Source organism: Oncorhynchus mykiss, chromosome 4 (genome assembly GCF_057628025.1).
Source record: "Oncorhynchus mykiss isolate SJ-2025 chromosome 4, ASM5762802v1, whole genome shotgun sequence".
In the NCBI taxonomy this organism is placed as follows: Eukaryota; Metazoa; Chordata; class Actinopteri; order Salmoniformes; family Salmonidae; genus Oncorhynchus; species Oncorhynchus mykiss.
Window position 1 is genome coordinate 66,153,986 of NC_143025.1, and position 25,980 is coordinate 66,179,965.

Here is a 25,980-nt window from a genome sequence, read left to right on the forward strand (position 1 = left end):
GTCATACAATTGGATCTGATCTTCATCTAAGTCACAACAATATACAAACAATTATAATTTTTAATGTCTATATTGAACACACCGTGTAAACATTCACAGTGCAGGTTGGAAAAAGTATGTGAACCCTTGGATTTAATAACAGGTTGACCCTCCGTTGGCAGCAATAACCTCAACCAAACGTTTTCTGTAGTTACGGATCAGACCTGCACAACGGTCAGGAGGAATTTTGGACCATTCCTCTTTACAAAACTGTTTCAGTTCCACAATATTCTTGGGATGTCTGGTGTGAACCGCTCTCGAGGTCATGTCACAGCATCTCAATCGGGTTGAGGTCAGGATCTAGAAGAAAAAGAGAACGCACACCTATTAAGACGAGGTGCTGGCTAGCGGAATAGAAACTTGAAAAGAAAAGAGCCGCACACTCTAGGAGCTCAGATGCAAAAATGTAATACCAACGTTTCGACAGCCAAGCTGTCTTCATCAGGGTATAATCACAAACAAACAGACTGGGCCACTCCAGAAGGCGTATTTTCTTCTGTTGAAGTCATTCTGTTGTCGATTTACTTCTGTGTTTTGGGTCGTTGTCCTGTTGCATCACCTAACTTCTGCTGAGCTTCAATTGACGAACAGATAGCCTTTCATTCTCCTGCAAAATGTCCTGATAAACTTGGGAATTCATTTTTCGGTCGATGATAGCAAGCTGTCCAAGCCCTGAGGCAGCCCCAAACCATGACGCTCCCTCCACCATAGTTTACAGTTGGGATAAGGTTTTGATGTTGGTGTGCTGTGCCTTTTTTTCTCTCCACACATAGTGTTGTGTGTTCCTTCTAAACAACGCAACTTTAGTTTCATCTGTCCACAGAATATTTTGCCAGTAGCGCTGTGGAACATCCAGGTGATCTTCAGACGTGCAGAAATGTTTTTTTGGACAGCAGTGGCTTCTTCCATGGTGTCCTCCCATGAACACCATTCTTGTTTAGTGTTTTACATATTGTAGACTCGTCAACAGAGATGTTAGCATGTTCCAGAGATTTCTGTAAGTCTGTAGCTGACACTCTAGGACTCTTCTTAACCTCACTGAGCATTCTGCACTGTATTCTTGCAGTCATGTTTGCAGGACGGCCACTCCTAGGGAGAGTAGGAACAGTGCTGAAATTTCTTCATTTATAGACAATTTGTCTTACGGTGAACTGATGAACATCAAGGCTTTTAGAGATATTTTTGTACTTTCCAGCTTTATGCAAGGCAACAATTCTTAATCTTTGGTCTTCTGAGATCTCTTTTGTTCAAGGCATGGTTCACATCAGGCAATGCTTCTTGTGAATAGCAAACTCAAATGTTGTGAGTTTTTTATGGGGCAGAGCAGCTCTAACCAAAATCTCCAATCTCGTCTCATTGATTGGACTCCAGGTTAGTTGACTCCTGACTCCAATTAGCTTTTGGAGAAGTCATTAGCTTAGGTGTTCACATACTTTTGCCAACCTACACTGTGAATGTTTAAATGATGTATTCAATATAGACAAGAAAAATACAATAATTTGTTTATTGTAAGCACACTGAGTTTGTCTATTGTTGTGACTTAGATGAAGATCAGATCAAATTGTATGCAGAAATCCAGGTCCTTTCAAAGGGTTCACATACTTTTTCTTGCCACTGTACAGTACAGCCCATGGCAGTTCCTCTTCTTCACACTGTACGCAAATCAAGTGTTTCATATTTTCTTTCCGGTAGTATCCAAATGATCGCTGTTGACATACAATGTTAGCAGTCAATGCAGGTAAACGTCTTCCTGGAAACAATTCAGAGCCACAATACATTACAGTTGCACTCCAGACATAATGAAAGATGATTCTCCAAAATAATTGAATGCAGCAGTAAAATGATTGTGATTGCCACATTAACTTTGTTGAGCCTCAATGGAGGTCTTGCTTTATTTCACTCAAAGATGGATCAAATGGCTGAAACTTGACATAATTGATGTAGGATATTAATTTGAACAAGTTTGCTACAGCAGGAAGAATCCTGCAGCAACAGGACATTTTGGAAATTTTTGTAGGGATTGATACATTTTTTGTTTTGGGCAAATCAAATACACTACAATATAATGTTTGACATACAGATGTATGAACTTAATTTGATCACATGATTTACATGTCCACCAGGACATGTAAAACGTGTAGTGTATTTGAGGTTTAAAAAGGCTTTTTGATGAAAATTACAGGCCTCTCATCTTTTTAAGTGGGAGAACTTGCCCAATTGGTGGCTGACTAAATACTTTTTTGCCCCACTGTATGTAGAGTTTCTACTGTTACAGTTTATTGGACATCATAAAGAATGCGTTGACATGACGTCTATCAAAAAGCTACTGTAAATAGCTGCATACTCATATAGCTACAAAAACTGTAAAACGGTGCTGGTACAGGGAGAGCGGTACAGTTGTGAGAGAGCAGTGCAGAGCTTGTGTGTGATACAAATGTAGGAAAGATAAGTGAATAATCATTGATTAATACTGCACCAACACACTGACCTGCTAATTAACTCTTAAGAGACACTCCTACACCGGCTTCTTTTCAGTCACAGTTACTAATCCAGTCCTGGGAAGGTACTGTAGGCCTAATGTAATGAGTACTGCAGTTTTATTCACCAAGTATCCCAACACAGACAATATGTTAATCCTCCAAATTCATCAATGAGATTTGCTTTTCAGAGTACAACAGGGAGCCTATAAAAGGGTCATTCCATAGCTAGATCCCAGCGTGATGCAAAGGGCCTCATTTTGACCTTGAAAAAGTGGATTGAAAACCACAAAGTACACTGCTGGTCTGTATTGGCTGTTTCATTTGTAAGCATCTCGTCCACAGTCTGAAATATCAAACAGTCCTGTTGTCTTGTCCTTATCTAGGATCATGGTGAGGAATGCCAATGTACTCTCTGCTAAACCCAACAAATGTTGATGAGATGAGCTGATTCTATTACGCTGGCTAATATGACTTAAAATGTCAGAGGAGATCTATACCTGACTATACTATCTGGCTTTAGAGAACAATATGACAGGCCAATATACTGTAAAGTGATTTGCTTTGGATTAATGTAGTCGTCTAATAATCTCATTGGAATAATGTAACAAAGGATGTCAGGTTTGGTTAGAATTTTCCTAGTGGGGGAGTATCAAATCAGATTTTATTGGTCAGATACACATATTTAGCAGATGTTATTGCGGCTCTAGCAAAATGCTTGTGTTCGTAGCTCCAACAGTGCAGTAATATCTAACAATACACAAAAATCAAAAAAGTAAAATAATGTAATTAAGAAATATAGAAAGTCCATATTATGGCAAGAACAACTCATACATTTAAAAGTTGTGCCGACAGAGAGGGCTGCCTCGCTTCTAGTCCTTAGGAAACGTTGCAGGATTTTGTGTTATGTATTATTACATACAGCAGGGAAGAACTATTGGATATGAGAGCGACGTCAACTTACCAGCACAATGACCAAGAATATGACTTTCCCGAAGCGGATCCTTTGTCCGAACCACTCAGGACATTTGAACTGATTCCAGAGGCTGACCCAAAACAATGCCGCCAGAGAAGAGGTAGACGGAGCGGTCTTCTGGTCAGACTTCGGAGGTGCGCACACCACCCACTGCTTCCGAGTAAATTACTCGCTAATGTCCAGACTCTAGATAACAAGTTAGACAAAATTAGGGCAAGAGTTGCTTTCCAGAGACACATCAGGGATTGTAACATGGCTCTCTCCGGATATGCTGTCGGAGTCGGTACAGCCACCTGGATTCTTTGTGTGTCGCGCTGTCAGGAATAAACATCTCTCCGGGAAGAAGAAGGTCGGGGGTGTACGTTTCAAGATTAACAGCTCATGGTGTAATTATAACAACGTACCGAAACTGAAGGCCTTTTGTTCACCTGACCTAGAATCCCTCACAATCAAATGCCGAACGTATTATCTCCCAAGGGAATTCTCCTCGGTTATTGTCACAGCATTGTATATCCCCCCTCAAGCCGATACCACGACGGCCGTCAAGGAACTTCACTGGACGTTAAGTAAACTGTAAACCATACAGTTGAAGTCGGAAGTTTACATACACCTTAGCCAAAAACATTTAAACTCAGTTTTTCACAATTCCTGACATTTAATCCTAGTAAAAATTCCCTGTTTTATGTCAGTTAGGATCACCACTTTATTTTAAGAATGTGAAATGTCAGAATAATAGTAGAGAGAATGAATTATTTCAGCTTGTATTTCTTTGATCACATTCCCAGTGGGTCAGAAGTTTATGTACACTCAATTAGTACTTGGTAGCATTGCCTTTAAATTGTTTAACTTGGGTCAAACGTTTCGGGTAGCCTTCCACAAGCTTCCCACAATAAGTTGGGTGAATTCCTCCTGACAGAGCTGGTGTAACTGAGTCAGGCATGCTCGCACACGCCTTTTCAGTTCTGCCCACAAATGTTCTATGGGATTGAGGTCAGGGCTTTGTGATGGCCACTCCAATACATTGACTTTGTTGTCCTTAAGCCATTTTGACACAACTTTGGAAGTATGCTTGGGGTCATTGTCCATTTGGAAGACCCATTTGTGACCAAGCTTTAACTTCCTGACTGATGTCTTGAGATGTTGCTTCAATATATCCACATAATGTTACTCCCTCATGATGCCATCTATTTGTGAAGTGCACCAGTCCCTCCTACAGCAAAGCACCCCCCTGTGCGTCACGATTGGGATGGTGTTCTTCGGCTTGCAAGCCTCCCCCTTTTCCCTCCAAACATAATGATGGTCATTATGGCCAAACATTTCTATTTTTTTTTCATCAGACCAGAGGACATTTCTCCAAAAAGTACGATATTTGTCCCATGTGCAGTTGCAAACCGTAATCTGGCTTTTTATGGCGGTTTTGGAGCTGTGGCTTCTTCCATGCTGAGCGGCCTTTCGGGTTATGTCGATATAGGACTCGTTTTACTGTGGAAATGGATACTTGTGTACCTGTTTCCTCCAGCATCTTCACAAGGTCCTTTGCAGTTGTCCTGGGATTGATTTGCACTTTTCGCACATTCATCTCTAGGAGACAGAGAGTGTCTTCTTCCTGAGCACTATGACAGATGTGTGGTCCCATGACCCTCACAAACTTTTACAGATGTGCAATTGAGAGGATCCTGTTGGACTGTATCACCGCCTGGTACAGCAACTGCATCGCCCGCAACCACAGGGCTCTCCAGAGGGTGGTGCAGTTGTATTCTACTGTATTTTAGTCAATGCCATTCTGACATTTCTCATCCTAATATTTATATATTTCTTAATTCCATTCTTTTACTTTTAGATCTGTGTATTGTTGTGAATTGTTAGATACTACTGCACTTTTGGAGCTAGGCACACAAGCATTTTGCTATACCCGCAATAGCATCTGCTAAATATGTGTATGTAACCAATAAAATTGGATTTCATGAACATGTGATGGAAGCATTTTGATTTCACCTGAAGCTTTGGGGTTGTGAACTGTCACAATAACCATTTCATCTTCATTAGTCCTTCAGAGGAGTCATATAAAACTGATGCAACACATCAGCCCGACAATTCAACATCGTGGCTTTCTATTCATTCCCTCCTGTTTATTTTTCCAGAAACGAGAGAGCCATCGTTATGATGAAGTGCTTATGACCTCAGATGGAGTGGAATCTCTGGCTTTTATTGAAGAGCATATTTAACATGGCATTTAATACATTTTCATTCAATCTGGGGTCAAAGAACCAAACTGGTGAATTACTAATAAGTTCTCGAAACCAACTTGTGCTAAAAATACATTTCAGACGTGACAGGGACTAAAAACTCCAGCTAAATCCTTTGCATAGTGAGAGGTCACAGGTATCAGCCCACGTTTATGGTACAGCCGGCAGTGCAGCGTATTCATCGTCACACAGTGCTGCTGAGAACATTTGACATGTCACACGAGTGAGAGAATCAAACGGTATGTGAAGCGGGAGAGCACATGCTAATGGCAGTCTTGTGCGAGCATAATTACACGTTCCTCTCTCAACCTCTGAACACGGGCCCCAGCTAAGTGCTGCTCGTTGGCGATGCTAATTATCATTAATTAACGCTTCAAGACCCTCAGGTGGCCCGACTCCGTCACCCCCTCTGTCTAAACCCTCCTAAGAAAGAGGCCCGGGGTTCCAGTGGAAGGGAGGGGTCAGTGATTTTTCCTCCACCACTGAGTAGCTGAGCTGGACATGGGATTCGCAATGCTGCCTGGTTGGGTGGAGGGGCGTCCCGGTCACGGGTGGGGTAAGAAAATGTAATCTCAAAGTCATGAGAGAGCCCCAGAGTGACTGCATCTGTTATTATTACATGTGACACACAGATTGGAGATTACTGACCCCGCTGTTCAAGGAGAGATGCTTCTCACATCACCTTGACAACGCAGTATCTCCAAGAGAAGCAGCTTGCCTGAAAACCTTGGTGTTTCGTTATGCCTAATGAAAAGTCTTTAAAGATAAATATGGTTGTTTACTTGTAGTCAGTGAGACTGTTATAGTGGTACTAAACAGGAATTCAGAAGTAATAATACAGACAGACGGTTACTTTTTGTTAAGTCTTTCGTCTCCCCACAGAAATCAATGATAAGGCCAAAAGAGAAACAAGGAAGGGTTATGTTTTCATCTCCAAACTGCGCCAAATGGTGGTATTGATATTTGGCTCTTCTCAATTGGGAGGCCAGAGATCTAGTTCAGTTTGTTTGGTTTTGTATGCAACAGGGAGAGTAGAGGGGGCGAAAGTGTTCGATGAATGAATATTTGAGGGCGATGACTGATGAGCAACATGTTGGCAAAAAGGTGGAACGGTATTTCCAGCGAAGCAGTAGATCAATAACAAAAAAATAATAATACATGACTTCATAATACATTGGCTTATTTTCTGAAGCAGTCTGAATATGTAGCCAGCCTTTAAGCATATGCGTATAGTTTTGTGGTGGTTACATAGTAGCATCCCTCACAGTGATCAGAGGACCATGGCCTCCCAACGACAAGGTAGCATAATCTCTGACTCACTGCTGCACTGTGTGGACAGCAAGGTTTTGTAATTCCTAAGGTCATTCCAACTGTACATAATACATTGTTATGGTTTCCAAACTCGTCATGGACTATGCTTATACTTTTTAGGGTAGTGTATGTGTACACGGGAATAGTATTCTTGGTTGGCCAAATTGCTTTTCACCGCTACATCCTTGAATGAAACATTGGGCTCTATTGTCGGCTGGCATTAAGGCGGCACTAGTTTAAAATGCACGCTCGTTGGCAATTTCAAATTGTAAAAAGCCAGCGCTCTGCTATTTTCCAACTCTGGCGCCAGGGTTGGTAATGTACTTGTCTTATATCAGCTCACTTGCGCTGAGGTGGAAGGGATGGAAATATTTGAGGTGTGTCCTTAAAAAAGTGTGCCAATGTCCAAATTTCAAGCAGCGCTACAGGTAATATTTAAGACTCACCAAAAACTGGTTTTAGCGGTAACGCAATTGGTTGTGACATCGATTTTGCCAGCAGCAGCACACAGTAGCCTAATCAAGTGGTTCCCAACACTTTTCGGTTACTGTACCTCCAACTGAATTTTACTCTGGCCCGAGTACCCCTGAAGTACCCCATTATCTGCATTTTACCAGTAGGCCTATGGTCTTATGAGTCTTCGAGTACACCCTGTGGATAAGCCAAGTACCCCCCAGGGTCCTAGTACCCCTGGTTCGGAGCTACTGGCCTAATCAGTAGCCTATAACCAATGTTTTATTCAAATATCACGAGAAGCAAAACAGTCAGACATTCCAATTGTTTCTTTATATTTTGTCCATGCAGCTTCTGTGAAATGTTTGAACTCGTTAGACCTATGTGCAATGCCCATTGAATAAAAGTTGTCAGTGACTGTAGGAAGTCTGTTTAGGAACAGCAAGTTATTACAATAGACTGTTTGTAGTTTTTTCTTAATAATTGTGTAAAAAATGGCACCTTTCACATTTGGACAGTTAAATGGCGGGAATTCCGATCGCTGTCCTTGGTGCTGGCTTGAAGGCTATTTGCCAGTTAGATTCTTTACCTTTCACGTGGCAGTCACTAACTGGCCATATCAACGGCGATGGTAGGCTAATCTTACTATAACATTTGGGCAATGTCAAATTGTCCATGGCTCGAACATGCAGTGCATTTTTCGAAATGCAAATGCATTGTGTGTAGACTAATATTTTCATGTTGAAGCCAATACAATGTTTTATTGGCTACCTATTTGTTATAACTAGATCTATTGCAGTCTTACTGTACTATTTAATAAACTTTCTTCAATGAATAGAACAAGCATCCATGCCTCCTGTCAAAGAGCCCTTGGGCCTATGTGTGCACACATTGCCTTATGCTCATGGAACGAGGGATGCGGTTTATGATGATATCATGCTTCTAACCTGAAATGTAGAAATACTGTTGTTTTTTTTAAACAACAGATTAATTGTTTTTCTTTTAATTTGATTAAAAGCCAAACTTATTAGAAAGATCCATGGGTTTATGTTGAGAACATGCCTAGAATGCAATTCCATTTCGTCTGCTATTTCTGAGAAGTGCGAATGTCATCTGTAAGAGGTTCCATGATGTTTACAAAACATTATATTCGGGAGCAGTATAACGGTGAGTGGACATTCCGCCTTTATCTTTATATTGCATCTTTGTCCAGCTCCTGTAAAACCCTCCATAGTAAGTTGCCATGTCTGTATTAAACTGCCCATGGGGAGCGATTATGGTGCCTGTAACTGTATCTAGACATAACATATTTAAAAACAACTTTGTTGTTTGGTTTTTATTTCAATTTGATTCGAATTAGACACCGTATTTTTAAGCCTTATCAATAGAATAGTGAATTTAGTCTTGCTTATTGACTACGTTTGGCAAGCCCATGTCCAGACTGCAATTTACAGTAGGCCTAGACCCTATATCAGTGTGAATTCTATAACTTATGTATTTCCATATTGAGGCAATGCAATTAGAACAATGTGGACTACCATTCAAATTAAAGTTGATGACAATGCAATAAATAAAATACCATAAATACACAATTTGAAGTAACCACATACTTAGCCATGGAGCACATTCTGATTGGTCAGTGCGGTGTCAAGCCTCGACACACCCACACCTTGTTTATCATCAAAACCCAGCGCTTTTGCGCCACTGCCAGTTACTGTGCCCATTGCGAAAATAGCAAATGTATTGATTCACGCTGGCTCTGGCTGCCTCACTGTATGATTCACGCTGGCTCTGGCTGCCTCACTGTATGATTCACGCTGGCTGGCTGCCTCACTGTATGATTCACGCTGGCTCTGGCTGCCTCACTGTATGATTGATGCTGGCTCTGGCTGCCTCACTGTATGATTGATGCTGGCTCTGGCTGCCTCACTGTATGATTCACGCTGGCTCTGGCTGCCTCACTGCATGATTCACGCTGGCTCTGGCTGCCTCACTGTATGATTCACGCTGGCTCTGGCTGCCTCACTGCATGATTCACGTTGGCTCTGGCTGCCTCACTGCATGATTCACGCTGGCTCTGGATGCCTCACTGTATGACTGATGCTGGCTCTGGCTGCCTCACTGTATGATTCACGCTGGCTCTGGCTGCCTCACTGCATGATTTACGCTGGCTCTGGCTGCCTCACTGTATGACTGATGCTGGCTCTGGCTGCCTCACTGTATGATTGATGCTGGCTCTGGCTGCCTCACTGCATGATTCACGCTGGCTCTGGCTGCCTCACTGTATGATTGATGCTGGCTCTGGCTGCCTCACTGTATGCATAAACCCTCCCGTTTACACCTGTCCTGATTGTTATTCATTCTGGTTCCCCTATCTATCCAAATGAAATGGCAGTGCGTTTAGTAACGTTACACTGCTCTACTCATCACACGGAAGTTAATTTTGTTGCATCATGATGAATAATCACTCAGTCTCAGGAGCCACACAGACACATGGGAGGCTGCGGCTCCTGGATAAAACAAAGTGACATCTCCACAGAAGGTAGGAGCCACAACAGGAGCCGCTACACTCGCTCAGGGGGGTAGCAACATGCCACTATGTTGTCCCCGGTCCAATGAGCCATTAATGCAGTCCTCAAAGTCAAAAATGGTGCAGGAGAGGACTTGTTTGTATAGGTTGGCAAAGAATGACCGAGCACGGGGCTAGGATTAGGCTTCATTTCAGGGTTTGGAAAGGAGGTTTGGATCAGGTTTGGGTGGATTGGGGCTTTAGAAGCCAGTGACTTGGGTGGTTAGCGTTGCAATGGGAGGGTATATTACTAGAAACTTTACCAGTAAACTACCAGAATTATAATGTTTTTGGGGCATTTAATAAAATTACAGTTTATGGGTATTTCAGATTATCACAGGTGTCTGTAGTTATTGCTAACCCTCTGTGTGGCCTTATGACATGTCAAATATATAAAAATAATCAAATATGATTATTTTAAAATAACAAATTGAATGACAAAGCTGTAAAACATTATCTAAAATATAAACCAACTTAGTGAATAATATTTTTGTTTAATATGATTGTTTCAGCATGAAATAGACTTAATATATTTTTCACAAATATGAATTATTTTACTATTTTAATATGTATTTATTGTTAATGTTTTGGCATCAAACTGTGAAAAAAAGTCAATAGTTGGAAGAGTTGTAGAGTTAATTAACTATTAACTACTTTCTCTTGAATCATATGGTATATCCACTAGAAACTCGTGGACAATATGGACATATAAACAATTGTATACGAATACTGTATACGAATCATTTTTAAAAAGTTATTCAAGTGTAAATGACCAAAGTTACCATAGATTCTGTTAATTACCGAAAATTCCAATAACTTTGTTAAATTACAGGTAGCTTTGCAACCATTGATGTGGTACCTATGGCTATTTTCAATCAGGCAAAACAAACAGCATAAGCTCTTTGAGTGGCAACATTTTGCGATCGATCATAGAATGATTTCACTCTGCTCCCTGAGGTTTCTTGAAGGTTACAATAACAAACACTTCAGACCAGCCGAATTAGAACTCAAAACACTTGTCTTGGGCTTCGTGGCCTTTAGGTTATAAAGGCTGTTCCAGAGGGTTCCAACATGCTGCTCAACATGGGAAACAGAATGCATTATGCTAATCAATAACTGTCCTCTGAAGAGGTGAAAATGCACTGATAGGATTTCCGATGATCTTCTCCGTAATACCAGAATATGTTACTGCGGAAACATCTGGTTCTCTCTGGCTAACGTCATGCCAACATTAGTTCCACTACAGGATTTTCCAGATCAGTTCAGTTTGAATATAGTATTCATGAAATTAATTTACACAATTTCGCCTCTGGTCAACATACATAGGTCAATGTAAGTAAATAGGTAGAAACACACAGACATTTGTGGTAAAGGTGCTGATTAAGATGCCTCTGCTTATTCTACCTCATTGAGCAATATTGCGATGAAGAAATACTGCCTTTGTGCGACTGGTTGCTATGGAGAAACACTTGCTTTGAAGAAACTGAAGTTCCCACTGAAACACCACAGCATAAAAGCAATGGGGTATTGCGATGGGTAATTACTATTTCATGTACATCAGTCAGAAATTACACAGCGGTCTTCTCACAGAACCCTTGATTCTGCCACATGAATGGTCAAGCCTGCAGCTAGAGGAGCTTGGATGCGTAATTCATGGAGCTAAAAGCAATGTGATGGAGCAAAAGTCCACTTGAGTAAACATGGCCAGTTGCTTGAGGCTGGTAGCTATGTTAGTCTTATTCATAAAGGTAGTTCATTTTAGTTCATCATTTTTATTTTGTTTTAGCTCACACAAAATAGTCCCGTGTTCGTATACTCAAGACAAAATAACAATGTACTTTTGCATTCTAATTCAGGCAGGTGATTATCTTTCTTGGAACTTCCTGTCCCGTTATAGGAAGTCTAGATAACCGTAAAGATCGAGTAGATTGATTTTAGCGATCAGAGCTCTTTAATTTTGATGAGGGCCTGAGCCTGGTAGCCTTCTGAAATTACTACTGCATTACTCTTCCAATTTCTATACAATTAGTAAACAATCATCTTTGACCTCCGAACTGCATCCTCAAATCCATCAAAAGGCAAGCCAAGCATGTTCAATTTACCTGCTGTGTCTCCTGTTCCATGTAAAACCTTCGTATGCAATTTCCTATTAACATGGGAACTAGTTCTGCCTCAAAAAAACGTTTCTCTAGGCGACACTCATTACAAGCCCTCATAATGATGTGTGAAGTGAAAATGTAATATGATCACAGTGTATAAACCATGATGAATTACCTGTAGCAAAGCTCTGAGCTCGGCAGGTGGGTTGTTGCTGCAGGTGTTGAGCGGGTGACATGTGGTGCATGCTTCCCTTCGTGAAGCTCCTGACTGAAAGCCTGCCGCTGATATTCCAGCAGGAGTGGGGAATGAGAGGGATTTGAGGGATGGGGAAGCTAGTCTGATAGTGTCTGTAAAGACACACAGATTCTTCTGGGACTGGTCCAGTCCTAACAGGATAGTAAACAAAGAAGAGATTGGCGACTAGGTCAGCAAGTTCAGTCTTTTGCTTTTGCTATGTCATTTTAAACACGTAGCCTAATCAGATACTGTTTTCAATCGTTTTTTACATTGGGGGAAAATGTGTGTGAGGAAGATTACGACCGAAATGATTGGAGATCACCTGCTGGCTATGCATCTCTACACTATTTTCCTGATGTGTGCACTTGTCCACTACCCGCATGGAGATAGCCTCAATGGCGTACTTTACATATTTCTGGATAGATTAGGTGTTCGGTAGTGACACATACATGAAGATTTACCAACTTGCTCATACATTTTCTCCAAAATATTTGCAGACAGACACCTCACCTTATGGCCTTGCTGGAGATGGGTGCAATCCCATCACCTGGTGATATTTGTAGGGGTGTGGCTTAAGGCACATTCATTCTACAGTCTTTTAATGTGTGTGTTTCAAAAAGTGGGACTGCATTTTTTTAGAGAATGATGTTCAGAAATATACTAAGCTACTATTTAGATCAGTATCTTTAAAACAACTTCTTTTGAAATAATAGTGTTAAAAAAATGTTTTAATCGTGAATTGCTTTATTTTCAAACATGATGTTTTGGAGTGTTTGTTATTGCCTTGGCTTGAATGAGAACATATCATGATTTAAATAAATGTCCTAAGTTTGAAAGGAGACTTAACGGTTTTCTTTAAACCGTTTTTTGGGGATGGGACTGCAAATTGCACCACTTCTATAGAATCAACCATATCCAGGGAATAATGAGTCACACTGTGCAATAAAGGGTATGCTGTATGAAATATACCATCATACTGATACACTCCTTTATGAATGTGTAGACCTAGTCATACTTTCTGAACTTGAACATAACATGACATACCTCATACAGAACAATCTGTACAATATATCCCATGCAACACGATAGCATAAATGGTCAAAATAAACCCCTTTAGAAAACAGAGTTGATGTTAACAACAACTCTGAAATGTAACTACTACAGTTATCAGTGTTTATATACTGCACTTCCTTTCAGGAAAATACTTTCCAGCCTCCATTTCTCCTCAACATGAAACCCTGTTAAGTCCATTGGCGGGAAATTACAATGATAACAGTTAGTGCTTGCTGAAGCAGAGAAAAAGATGCCTGGAAGCCTCTGATGTAGAATTAGATTACGGACCTCACAGTCCTTTGCGTACTTTGATATTATCATTTCTGCTCTGCCTGTTATGTTATAATGAATGCTCCCTTCCTCCAGAATGCTCTACAACAAAGCTTTCTTAGTGTCCAACAAGCTTTCTCTACCCTTAACCTTGTTCTGAACACCTCCAAAATAAAGGTAATGTGGTTTGGTAAGAAGAATGCCCCTTTCCCCACAGGTGTGATTACTACGTCTGAGGGTTCAGAACATGAGGTACCTGATACAAGTACTTGGGAGTATGGCTAGACGGTACACTGTCCTTCTCTCAGCACATATCAAAGCTGCAGGCTAAAGTTAAATCTAGACTTGGTTTCCTCTATCGTAATCGCTCCTCTTTCACCCCAGCTGCCAAACTAACCCTGATTCAGATGACCATCCTACCCATGCTAGATTACGGAAACATCATTTATAGATCGGCAGGTAAGGGTGCTCTAGAGCGGCTAGATGTTCTATACCATTCGGCCATCATATTTGCCACCAATGCTCCTTATAGGTCACATCACTGCACTCTATACTCCTCTGTAAACTGGTAATCTCTGTATACCTGTCGCAAGACCCACTGGTTGATGCTTATTTATAAAATCCTCTTAGGCCTCACTCCCGCCTATCTGATATATCTACTGCAGCCCTCATCCTCCACATACAACACTCGTTCTGCCAGTCACATTCTGTTAAAGGTCCTGAAAACACACACATCCCTGGGTCGCTCGTCTTTTCAGTTCGCTGCAGCTAATGACTGGAACGACCTGCAACAAACACGCAAACTGGACAGTTTTATCTCAATCTCCTCATTCAATGACTCAATCATGGACACTCTTACTGACAGTTGTGGCAGCTTTGTGTGATGTATTGTTGTCTCTACCTTCTTGCCCTTTGTGCTGTTGTCTGTGCCCTATAATGTTTGTACCATGTTTTGTGCTGCTACCATATTGTGTTGCTACCATGTTGTGTTGCTACCATGCTACCACTGGCACATTTTTTGTCTGAGCCTCACTTCATGCAATGCAAACAGTCCAGTAGGCCTACGGATTAGCATATTTTCTTAGTCTTATTAAAACATTTCAAAGTAAGTTTGATTTCTGTCAGGGAGCAACAAAATGGATTGTGAGGGAGTTTAAACTCCAGTCCAATTAGTGACCATTTTCATAGCATACATCCAGCCTCACTCTCTCTCTCTCTTCAGCTCCACACAAATGAGTCCCCCTCGGGGACAAGGCGGCGATTGTGTTTGAATCAGATTCAATAGTGGTTATATTTGGACTATGGCTAAAGAGGGAGCAAGGAGGAATAACACAGCTGGGTGACATGGCCTACTTAACATTTGATTGGGTGCAAAGCTTACATGGGTACACGACCAACACTAGTAGCCACTTTGCATCTCAAAACTCTCTGGATGTGTCAATCAAACACGGGACCTTTCCACAAAATATACAAATATGGACGTTAGATTGCATTGAAATTAAATAGAAAATAATACCCAGGATGATTGGTTGTCAGCAGATTACTGCAACAAGCATCTAACATCAAAGCAAACATGTATTTTCCTTTCAATTTTCTTTTGAATTACAGCAAAGACAAATAGTCTTGTGAATGCGTCAATATGTCATCATATAGCAGCAGTACTGTAGCTTTACTGACAATCAACCAATCGGGACAAAAGTAGGGGTTAGGCAATCTCCTGATTGCGAGTGAAAGACATGTCAAAGCAGGGCTAAACTTTTTTCTAGGGACTGTTGTTTGTTCCAAAACGAATCAATACAGAACAGAGTCATGATGACGGACTACTGGCATCATTGTACAGTGCCTGCAGGAAGTATTCACACACCTTGACTTTTTCCACATTTTGTTGTGTTACTGCCTGAATTTTTTTGATTTGTCACTGGCCTAAACACAATACCCCATAATGTCAAAGTGGAATTATGTTTTTCGAAATGTTTACAAATTCATTTAAAATAAAAAACTGAAATGTCTTCAGTCGATAAGTATTCAACCCCTTTGTTATGGCAAGTCTAAATAAGTTCAGGAGTAAAAATGTGCTTAACACGTCATATAATAAGTAGCAATAATAGAGTTGAACATGATTTTTTAATGACTACCCCCTCTCTTTACCTTATATATATATAATTATCTGTAAGTTCCCTCAGTCGAGCAGTGAATTTCAAACACAGATTCAACCACAAAAACCAGGTAGGTTTTCCAATGCCTCGCAAAGAAGGTAGATGTGTAAACATTTAAAAAAGCAGACATTGAATATCCCTTTGAGCATGGTGAAGTTATTAATTGCACGTTGGACGGTGTATCAATACAACCGGTCACTACAAAGAAATATGCGTTCTTCCTAACTCAGTTGCCGGAGAGGAAGGAAACCGCTCAGGGATTTCACCATGAGGCCAATGGCGACTATAAAACAGTTTAATGGCTGTGATAGGAGAAAACGGGGTGGATCAACAACATTGTAGTTACTCCACAATACTAACCTAATTGACAGAGTGAAAAGAAGGAAGGCTGTACAGAATAAAACTATTCCAAAACATGCATCCTGTTTGCAACAAGGCACTAAAGTAATACTACAAAAAATATGGCAAAGCAATTCAGTTTTTGTCCTGAATACAAAATGTTATGTATGGGGCAAATCCAATACAATGCATTACTGAGTACAACTCTCCATATTGTCAAGCATAGTGGTGGCTACATCATGTTATTAAGGGTATGCTTGTTATCGTTAAGGACTGGGAAGTTTTTCAAGATAAAAAAAAGTGGAATGGAGCTAAGCACAGGCAGAATCCTAGAGGAAAACCTGGTTCAGCCTGTTTTCCACCAGACACAGGGAGATTAATTCACCTTTCAGCAAGACAATAACCTAAAACACGAGGTCAAATCTACACTGGAGTTTCTTACCAAGAAGACAGTGAATATTACTGAGTGGCCGAGTTACAGTTTTGACTTAAATCAGCTTGAAAATCTATGGCAAAACATGACAATGGTTGTCAAGCAATGATCAACAACCAATTTGACAGAGCTTGAAGAATTTTGAAATGAATAATGGGCAAATATTGTATGATCCAGGTGTGTAAAGCTCTTAGAGACTTACCCAGAAAGACTCACAGATGTAATCACCGCCAAATATGATTCTAACATGTATATATGAAAATACACTAAAATATACTCTATACATGTATAAACTCTAAAAACATGTTTACACTTTGTCATTATGGGGCATTGTCTGTAGATGAGTGAGATTATTATTATTATTATTATTATTTTATATACATTTTGAATTTAGGCTGTAGCACAACAACATTTTGAATAAGTCAAGGAGTATGAACACTTTCTGAAGGCACACATACAGTAAGGGTCATTCGTGAATTGTGATGGCATTTGGGCATGGCATTTACATTTTTTTTTAATCAGGGCACATCATCCCATTCTAAATCAACTAATATGGCAGCTTAATGAGTTTAAATAATGTTTGCTAATATGATAACATTGTGCCACCAGAAGGAGTAGAACAACAATGACGCATCGGTAAATTAAGAGGCCACAGATGCTCAAAATATAAGGTCTAAGGTCTCAGACTACTGAAGTGATATGATCAATCATTTCTCCCAAAGTAATTTACCTTCATTTTAATTGAGTAGCATCAATGACACTTTGGATTTAGACACACCAAATTCCTCAAATTTACGACAATCATTTTCTTTAATATAGACCTCTCCCCAGATAACAGCTTGTCACTGGAATGCTCAAGGTCCTTCTCTGTGTTTCTAATTCAAGGCAGTAACACCAATGACAAACTTAGACACATTATATCAGTTAAAAAAATACAAAAGATGTTTGGTTTTTATTGATCAATACAATATATGAATTATTTTTGTTCAGTGGTGTAGTGGTGCCTGGAGAAGTTGGTATACTCAAATTTTGGCCATTTTTTTCCCAAGGCGCCCTGTGCATCAAATTCTATGAGAAACAGTGACATACACTTTCAATGACCTAAACGATAAATCCCATATTGGTCTTTCACAGTCAGGCCTACTATTGAAACAGATCAACTGAGTCAGAAATGTACAGATTTCCCCCATTTATTTCAGGTTTTCATTCCATAACAATGCTTAAACCACATCAGGAGACTACTTTTGAGGTCTGGGGAAAATCTGAGCAAGGTGAAATTTTGATTTTTGAGAGTAGTTACCCATTAATTCAAGTGTGCAGGCACCTAGCATTATTGTGCCTAAAATGTGAAGAAATAATAGTTTATCAACATTAAGCTAAACATTCCGATCTGTTCCATCAGCTCTATTAATTGATACAGCCTATACCTCCACTACACTATTTTGATTGGTATCAGTCGGATTAAGGAGTAAACGCAATGCCCACTGAAAAATAAGTGGGTATATGGCGTAGACTAGCGTACACCTTCCACTACACCACTGCATTTTTTTCTTTCTTTTTAGCATTCAAAATAATGGATGGATATCTCCCAATCCCCAAAACATGTCACAACAACTCTGCTGGGCCACTACTGGGACAAGCCAATTTGCTTGCCTTAAGTAACCTACTTCAAGCAATGCATAAACAACGTTTTGCAGTATACATAACTTGTATTATGTTTTGTCATTGATAAACAGTTCAATAAAGACAAAAACAGAGTTTTTCATGGTTGCAAAGGTGAGGGACACAGATGCCACCACAATTCAAAACCAATAATGCTACACATACTGATAATCAAGAGACAGATTCATGTACTGAAGTCGATGGGACAGTAGTGGAGAGGGTAGTAAGTTTTAAGTTCCTCGGCGTACACATCACGGACAAACTGAATTGGTCCACCCACACAGACAGCGTCGTGAAGAAGGCGCAGCAGCGCCTCTTCAACCTCAGGAGGCTGAAGAAATTTGGCTTGTCACCAAAAGCACTCACAAACTTCTACAGATGCACAATCGAGAGCATCCTGTCGGGCTGTATCACCGCCTGGTACGGCAGCTGCTCCGCCCACAACCGTAAGGCTCTCCAGAGGGTAGTGAGGTCTGCACAACGCATCACCGGGGGCAAACTACCTGCCCTCCAGGACACCTAGACCATTCGATGTCACAGGAAGGCCATAAAGATCATCAAGGACAACAACCACCCGAGCCACTGCCTGTTCACACTGCTATCATCAAGAAGGTGAGGTCAGTACAGGTGCATCAAAGCAGGGACCGAGAGACTGAAAAACAGCTTCTATCTCAAGGCCATCAGACTGTTAAACAGCCACCACTAACATTGAATGGCTGCTGCCAACACACTGACTCAACTCCAGCCACTTTAATAATGGGAATTGATGGAAATGTATGTAAAATATATCACTAGCCACTTTAAACAATGCTACTTAATATAATGTTTACATACCCTACATTACTCATCTCATATGTATATACTGTACTCGATACCATCTACTGCATCTTACCTATGCCGTTCTGTACCATCACTCATTCATATATCTTTATGTACATAGTCTTTATCCCTTTACACTTCTGTGTATAAGGTAGTAGTTTTGGAATTGTTAGGTTAGATTACTCGTTGGTTATTATTGCATTGTCGGAACTAGAAGCACAAGCATTTCACTACACTCACATTAACATCTGCTAACCATGTGTATGTGACAAATACATTTGATTTGAAGTGTGCAATATAAATGCATAAATGCAGTCTGATATTGTAGCCATGCAAAAAAATCTATAGGTGGTTTCTTTTTTCATTACAAGTGTTGGCAGGCTGTTATTTGTTTAGTTTAAATTCAGTCTCTCTCTCTCTGTTGACATTATAAACGGCAATATCAGCAAGCAAAAATTATTACAATGACAAAAAAAATACATATATTTGACATACACGGACTTCTCATGTATTTTGTTCTATATTCTGTAGCCTAACATTCCAAAAACTATTTGTATGCGATTGTATTTATTTTTATTTCATTATACAACATGTCCGATTCAGCCACGCGCAAAGCCACATGACAAACGCATGAGCCGATGTGGAATGTCCACGCGCTACACACCCTGACTGAGTAGACAATCCGTGCGACTACGAGATCCATCCGAGATGTAATTGACTGACTTGACTACCTCTACTCTAGAACCGTTTCATATGACCACTTTGTATTATGTGATATCGTTTAGATCACTGCATGTGTCTTTTATTTATGAGTGACCATTAAGTTTGAACAAGACATCAAAACAAGAGTGTCACTGTCACATTCGGGTCCGAACAACACGCCCACAATTGTATTTCGCTAACTGTACGCGCAGACCAAAGCGATTGGACAAGAAGAGCTGTCAATTGCGCATAGCTGCCATTCCTTCCGTTCTGCTCTGAGCGAAGAGTTTTTGCAGATGTTTTCCCAGTATGGGCAGTTGAAACAGCAGCGCGCTGCTCAATAGTAACTTTTACGAAATACTAAATTATTAATTTATCTGATATACATATGGGAAATGGATAGCTAATAGTATTGTACGGAAGCTAAGACTGTGTGCGACGTAAGCCGATTTTAGAATTGAATTCATTTGTTTTAGTTTCTTGAACGACAAGGAAAATGCCAGTAGCAACTCTATTGCCTTTTACAGCTACCCCGAGTAGGAAGTCTTCCAGCCCGACCTCTTTCAGACTGACAGAGAAATTCATTTTGCTATTAGTTTTTAGCGCTTTTATTACGCTTTGTTTCGGTGCTATTTTTTTCCTACCGGATTCGTCGAAGCTGCTCAGCGGAGTTTTCTTCCACTCGTCCGCGGTAGAAACCAACACTCGAAAAGGTACGGATAGCGATTCAAATATCGCAGTTGGGACCGACGAAAAGATATTAGCCAAGATTAGAAAGGACCACGAAAAGGCTTTGGTTGAAGCCAAAGACACTCTTCAGAAACGACCAGACGAGATAAAGCAAGATATACAGAACGAGAAGGACAAAGTTTTGAAGGAAGGTCTCGGTAAAGGTGGGAAAGATGACGATAACCTACCAGTCATTGAATATGTCCGGCCACCCGGAGCAACAGGGCACGAGCCCTCCAATCCGGAAACCAAAGAGAGACGAGAAAAAATTAAAGAGGTGAGATGTATGTATGCATGCATGTATGCATGTATGTATGTATGTATGTGTGTTTTATTATCTACTAGAATGAGTATGGCTGCTTTGGGTTTGTGTAATTAGTTTCGCTTCCCATACGGTGTTTGCTGTAGTGTTTTGCCTAATCGGCAAGTTCCTCTTAAATGACACGCGGTTTACTATAGTTAGGCCTATACGACACTGTACAGCACAAGCATAATATTTTCAGCTAGTGGTTTGTGTCTATTGAACTTTGAACTAATTAACTTTGTATTCAGATATCTGTCCTGTATTTATATACACGCATATGTCCTGTATTTATATACACGCAATCCCATACTCTTCATTATCACCCAGATTGAGAGTGCATCCTGTAGACCTGGGATGGACAACTTTGATGGGGGTGGGGGCCACAAAATATCGGAACTCATTGAGGGGCCGCAGTGGCACATGGGTCTGCATACCTACATCCATACACACCTAGCTTTTTGGGGACCCCTTTAGTTAATTTCCTGTAATTCTACACATTTTGCCATCGGGTGGAAAGAAATGTTTGCAGTTTTTAATGTGACTGACCTCCTTGATTCGGTCTTATGTAGCAAACTTTGAAATTGTGCTTTTTACATTGGATAAAAGTAGAGACTCAGAGCTATATCATACCCTTCTATATCATACCCTGCAGTTGAGTAACAATGGGAAAGTAATTCTGCTTTGAAAGTTGACAAACTTGTTATCCCACCTTTGAGAAAATGGCCCTGGAATGTTTTGGTACAGCTACTGGAGATCTCTTCAACCATTAAGCATTGTTCACACCCTCTTAAGCCTTAGCCCCACCCATCTTTAATGGGATCGATTTTTCAACAGCCAGTGAAAGTGCAGGGCGCCAAATTCAAACAACAGAAATCTCATAATTATAATTCCTCAAACATACAAGTATTGTACACCATTTTTAAATATAAACTTCTAGTTAATCCCACCATAGTTTCCGATTTCAAAAAGGCTTTACGGCGAAAGCATACCATGCGATTATGTTAGGTCAGCGCCTAGACACAGAAAAACAGCCATTTTTCCAGACAAAGAGAGGAGTCACAAAAAGCAGAAATAGAGAATTAATCACTAACCTTTGATCTTCATCAGATGGCACTCATAGGACTTCATGTTACACAATACATGTATGTTTTGTTCGATAAAGTTCATATTTATAGCCAAAAATCTCAGTTCACATTAGCGCGTTATGTTCAGTAATGTTTTGCTTTCAAAACATCTGGTGATTTTGCAGAGAGCCACGTCAATTTACAGAAATACTCATCATAAATGTTGATGAAAATACAAGTATTATACATGGAATTAAATATATACTTCTCCTTAATGCAACCACTGTGTCAGATTTAAAAAAAAGCTTTACAGCAAAGGCACACCATGGAATAATCTGAGTACAGCGCTCAGAGACCAAAACAAGCCATACAGATACCCGCCATGTTGTGGAGTCAACTGAATGAGGTCCGATGAAAAGTCCAAAAAGTTACATTACAGTTCGTAGAAACATGTCAAACGATGTATATAATCAATCTTTAGGATGTTTTTATCATAAATCTTCAGTAATGTTCCAACTGGACAATTCCTTTGTCTTTAGAAATGAAAGGGAATGCAGCTCGTTCTCACGGCTGCACACGAGACTTAGCTCATGGCATTCTGCCAGACACCTGGTTCAAACAACTCTTATTCGCACCCCCTTCACAGTAGAAGCCTGAAACAAGGTTCTAACGACTGTTGACATCTAGTGGAAGACTTAGGAAGTGCAATCGGACCAAATTCTTCACTGTATATTGAATAGGCAAAGACTTGAAAACCCACAAACCTCAGATTTCCCACTTCCTGGTTGGATTTTTTTCTCAGGCTTTTGCCTGCCATATGAGTTCTGTTATACTCACAGACATCATTCAAACAGTTTTAGAAACTTCTACTAATAATATGCATATCTTAGCTTCTGGGCCTGAGTAGCAGGCAGTTTACTCTGGGCACCTTATTCATCCAAGCTACTTAATACTGCCACCCCAGTCATAAGTTAAGGATTCACAAGTGAGGCCATGTGCTAAACAGAGTGAGTAGTGTAGTAAACAACCAAAGATTAAGGCTAAAAGTGGTGAAAGTAGTAGCCTACAATAAGGGGGAACTCCAGATAAAAAAAACACTATGTAGTCCTTGGCCTAAATCCTAATCTGATTTTGGTGCAGGTCATGTTGTTCTTCACATTACCGGCTCTGGTAAACACACACTGAAGGTGTAAACAGTACAGTGAAATGGTTACATGCATATTTGCATAGTAGCAATATCAAAAATAGAAAGTGTACAGATACAAATATTTCATAATTATTAGGTGATGCTTACCCAGCCACTAGGGGTGTGCTGAGTAGTCGGACAAAATTATTATCGTAACGGGTATGGACCATTTTCTGGATATGATTATGATCCGAGTATTTTTTTGTAATTATCTGTGATTGGAAAAAAAATGTTTTCGGGTGCCAGGAAGCATGTCTCTCATGTGTCAGTCACAGAGTCTCTAAACCATACGGTCTTTGCGTCAGTCATTTGCATGGTTTAAATAACTAAACTGGCTAGTTTGCCTGTCTGTAAAGAGAAGGGTGGGCTGTACGTTGATCCTGCTGCTCTGATTGGATAGAGTGAAAGCATATTTCTCCGTCCACTCACTTAAAAAATTCACCTGATCACTTTTCCTCGCATGTTTTCTGTCTGATAATTTAGATTGCTCCTGCCTGCTCCTATGATAAATCACATGGCAGCATAGTATCTAACAAGTGGGGCAAGGGTATGGAAACGCTAGTGCACATTCTGACTGAGTGACAGCAAACTTGGCTGCCTGCTGCAAATTGAGGACACACAGACACTCACCCTCCCTGCACTGATCCTAATCTGCATTTTTTTTGCAGTGAGAATGTGCAGGGAGGTATAGTTTTTAGCCAACATCTAATTAGGCATACTAAAACACTTGTTTTTTATGATCACCAGTATGATCTATCAAATTTCAATTTACAGATACGAATACGGTCATGTTGGCACACCTATACCAGACACACTTGTCTAAATTGATGGGTTACGTGAAATACATGATATACCCCCCCCCCCAGCCACATCTAGCTAAGTGGATGGGCCACTATTGTCTAGATATGTACACATGTTCATGAATACAATTATAATCCCCCAGACACACCTGGGTCATGTAATCATCTGGCAAAGTGGAGTCTTTTGTTTAGACCTGTAGCTAGCTAGCTAAACACTGATACTGCACATACTGATCAGCTCATGTTATAGACAGAAGCATGCAACGTGGCAGACCAATCCGAACTTCTCTCGGCATGTTCAGCCCATCCATTATCTCAGCCAGTACATGTTTAGATAGCTGGCCGCTAGGCTAATTTAACAATCAAAAAAATGTTAACTGACAAGACAACTGCTCATGCACAACCAAATGTAGAATATTGCATATTCTACTATTCTAACTCTTAACTCTTGACAGTAAGTTGAGACCCTGACAGATTTCCTAAAAAATTATATATATAAACATATATATATATATTTTTTTTGTGTGTGTTTTTTTGAGCGGTGGTGGAATTGATCCACGGGCCTACAAAAGGGGCACCGTGGTTCGCCGGTTGCCCATCTCTGCTGTAGACAAACCACAGTAGTCCAATTGATTGGATGATAATTTTGGATGGCACTTTGTTAGTGTTCGTATACTGTGTAGCCTAATTATGTGGGTCTAAGCCTCCAGACAGTCCTGTTTTTGAACAATGAATTAACCAACCATTTATAGACACTTCACATACTATGAATGATAGTGTTACAAATGATGACTAGTAAATGGGTAAGAATTATTCCCATTCAGAGGGCCAGTGTCTGTTTTTGTACAGCCACCATACTCGGAAACCACTAAAAATAGAAAGTGTTAATGGGTGTTTAGTTATGAATCCAAAAGACATACAACTCTCCACTTGCTTGGCTGGTTTGTCACTTCAGCATGTTATTTGCCTAATCTGGCGGCATTTGGTTTTGGTTCTCCTCATGTCGACTATCAGCTTCCTGTGGTACAGCTTCTCTGCTGACAAAGTACACCACTTGATGGGATCAAATTATTCAGAAGGCATAAGGTGATTTAGAGGAAATTGCAGTGGTGGCAGATTCTTTAGCAGTCAATCAAAATTTGCCATGTTTATGGTTGCAAAGCTGCCTTTGAGAGTCCTCGGCTCAGGTCCCAGCCTTGGGCTTAGAAACGCATAATGTTTCTCCTAAGGAGAGCCATAGCCCGTGTGTGTCTGTTTGTTAGGGGGAGGGATGTGCTGGTTTAGGCCTACTATGAAAACATTGCACAACCAAATAACCAGCAGGGATGCTTTGTGTAGTTTGTTTTGGGCAAGGTTAGTCATTTTTATTTTTAATGGGAAATTTTCTGTACATTCTTTGGAACTAGTTTTGCGCTTGAGTTCTCTTCTTACACAATCACCTGCCTGTTCCCCTTTCATCCTGGTACCAAGGTTCTACTATGAATCATCGTACAAATTAGAAAGAAAAAAAACATTCTGCTGTCTTTCTCTCTCTGTGTGTGTGTGTGTGTGTGTGTGTGTGTGTCAGAGACAGTAGAGCAATCTCTGTTTATATCCCCAGTCATTACTGTAGTTAGTAGTAGCCTACACACATCCCATCCAACAAACCTCTACAGGTACAGGATAGAAACAAAACATTGCCATAGGAACAAAAGCCTGACTGTTTGACAAAGACCCTTACTGGGTGAATAGTTTATGGTAATCTTTACCATTGCAACTGTGGGCTAATTACAGCACAGTTTACAGCACCACACACAGCATCCTCTTATTGCTGATTCGCATGTCACTCTCTTCCTGTGTGGTGTGTGCTGCCTGATATTTCCTCAGTCTACTGGGCAGGTCAACATTGGGTGGAGCTAGTAAGCATTTGGAAATTAGATGCAAATTAGTGCCTGGGCTGCAGCTCTGTAGGGCTGACCCGCTTATCAGTATTCACTTGGTATCTTGAAGGGCAATCGGTTAATAACCCTGTCAGGCTTTCGTCCCGTCCCCCCTGCATGCGGAGAGGAGAGGGCC

General features: G+C 40.5%; 1 protein-coding gene across 1 annotated transcript in view; it reads left to right on the plus strand.

The window, feature by feature from the left end:
• Positions 1 to 18,208: 18,208 nt before the first annotated feature.
• LOC110522207 (mannosyl-oligosaccharide 1,2-alpha-mannosidase IA) overlaps positions 18,209 to 25,980 on the plus strand; it is a 167,652-nt gene continuing 159,880 nt past the window's right edge. Inside the window, exon 1 of the mRNA XM_021600408.3 lies at positions 18,209 to 20,848. Coding sequence (XP_021456083.2) covers positions 20,339 to 20,848 — 510 coding nt within the window. The 5' untranslated portion in view covers positions 18,209 to 20,338. The remainder of the gene's footprint in view (positions 20,849 to 25,980) is intronic.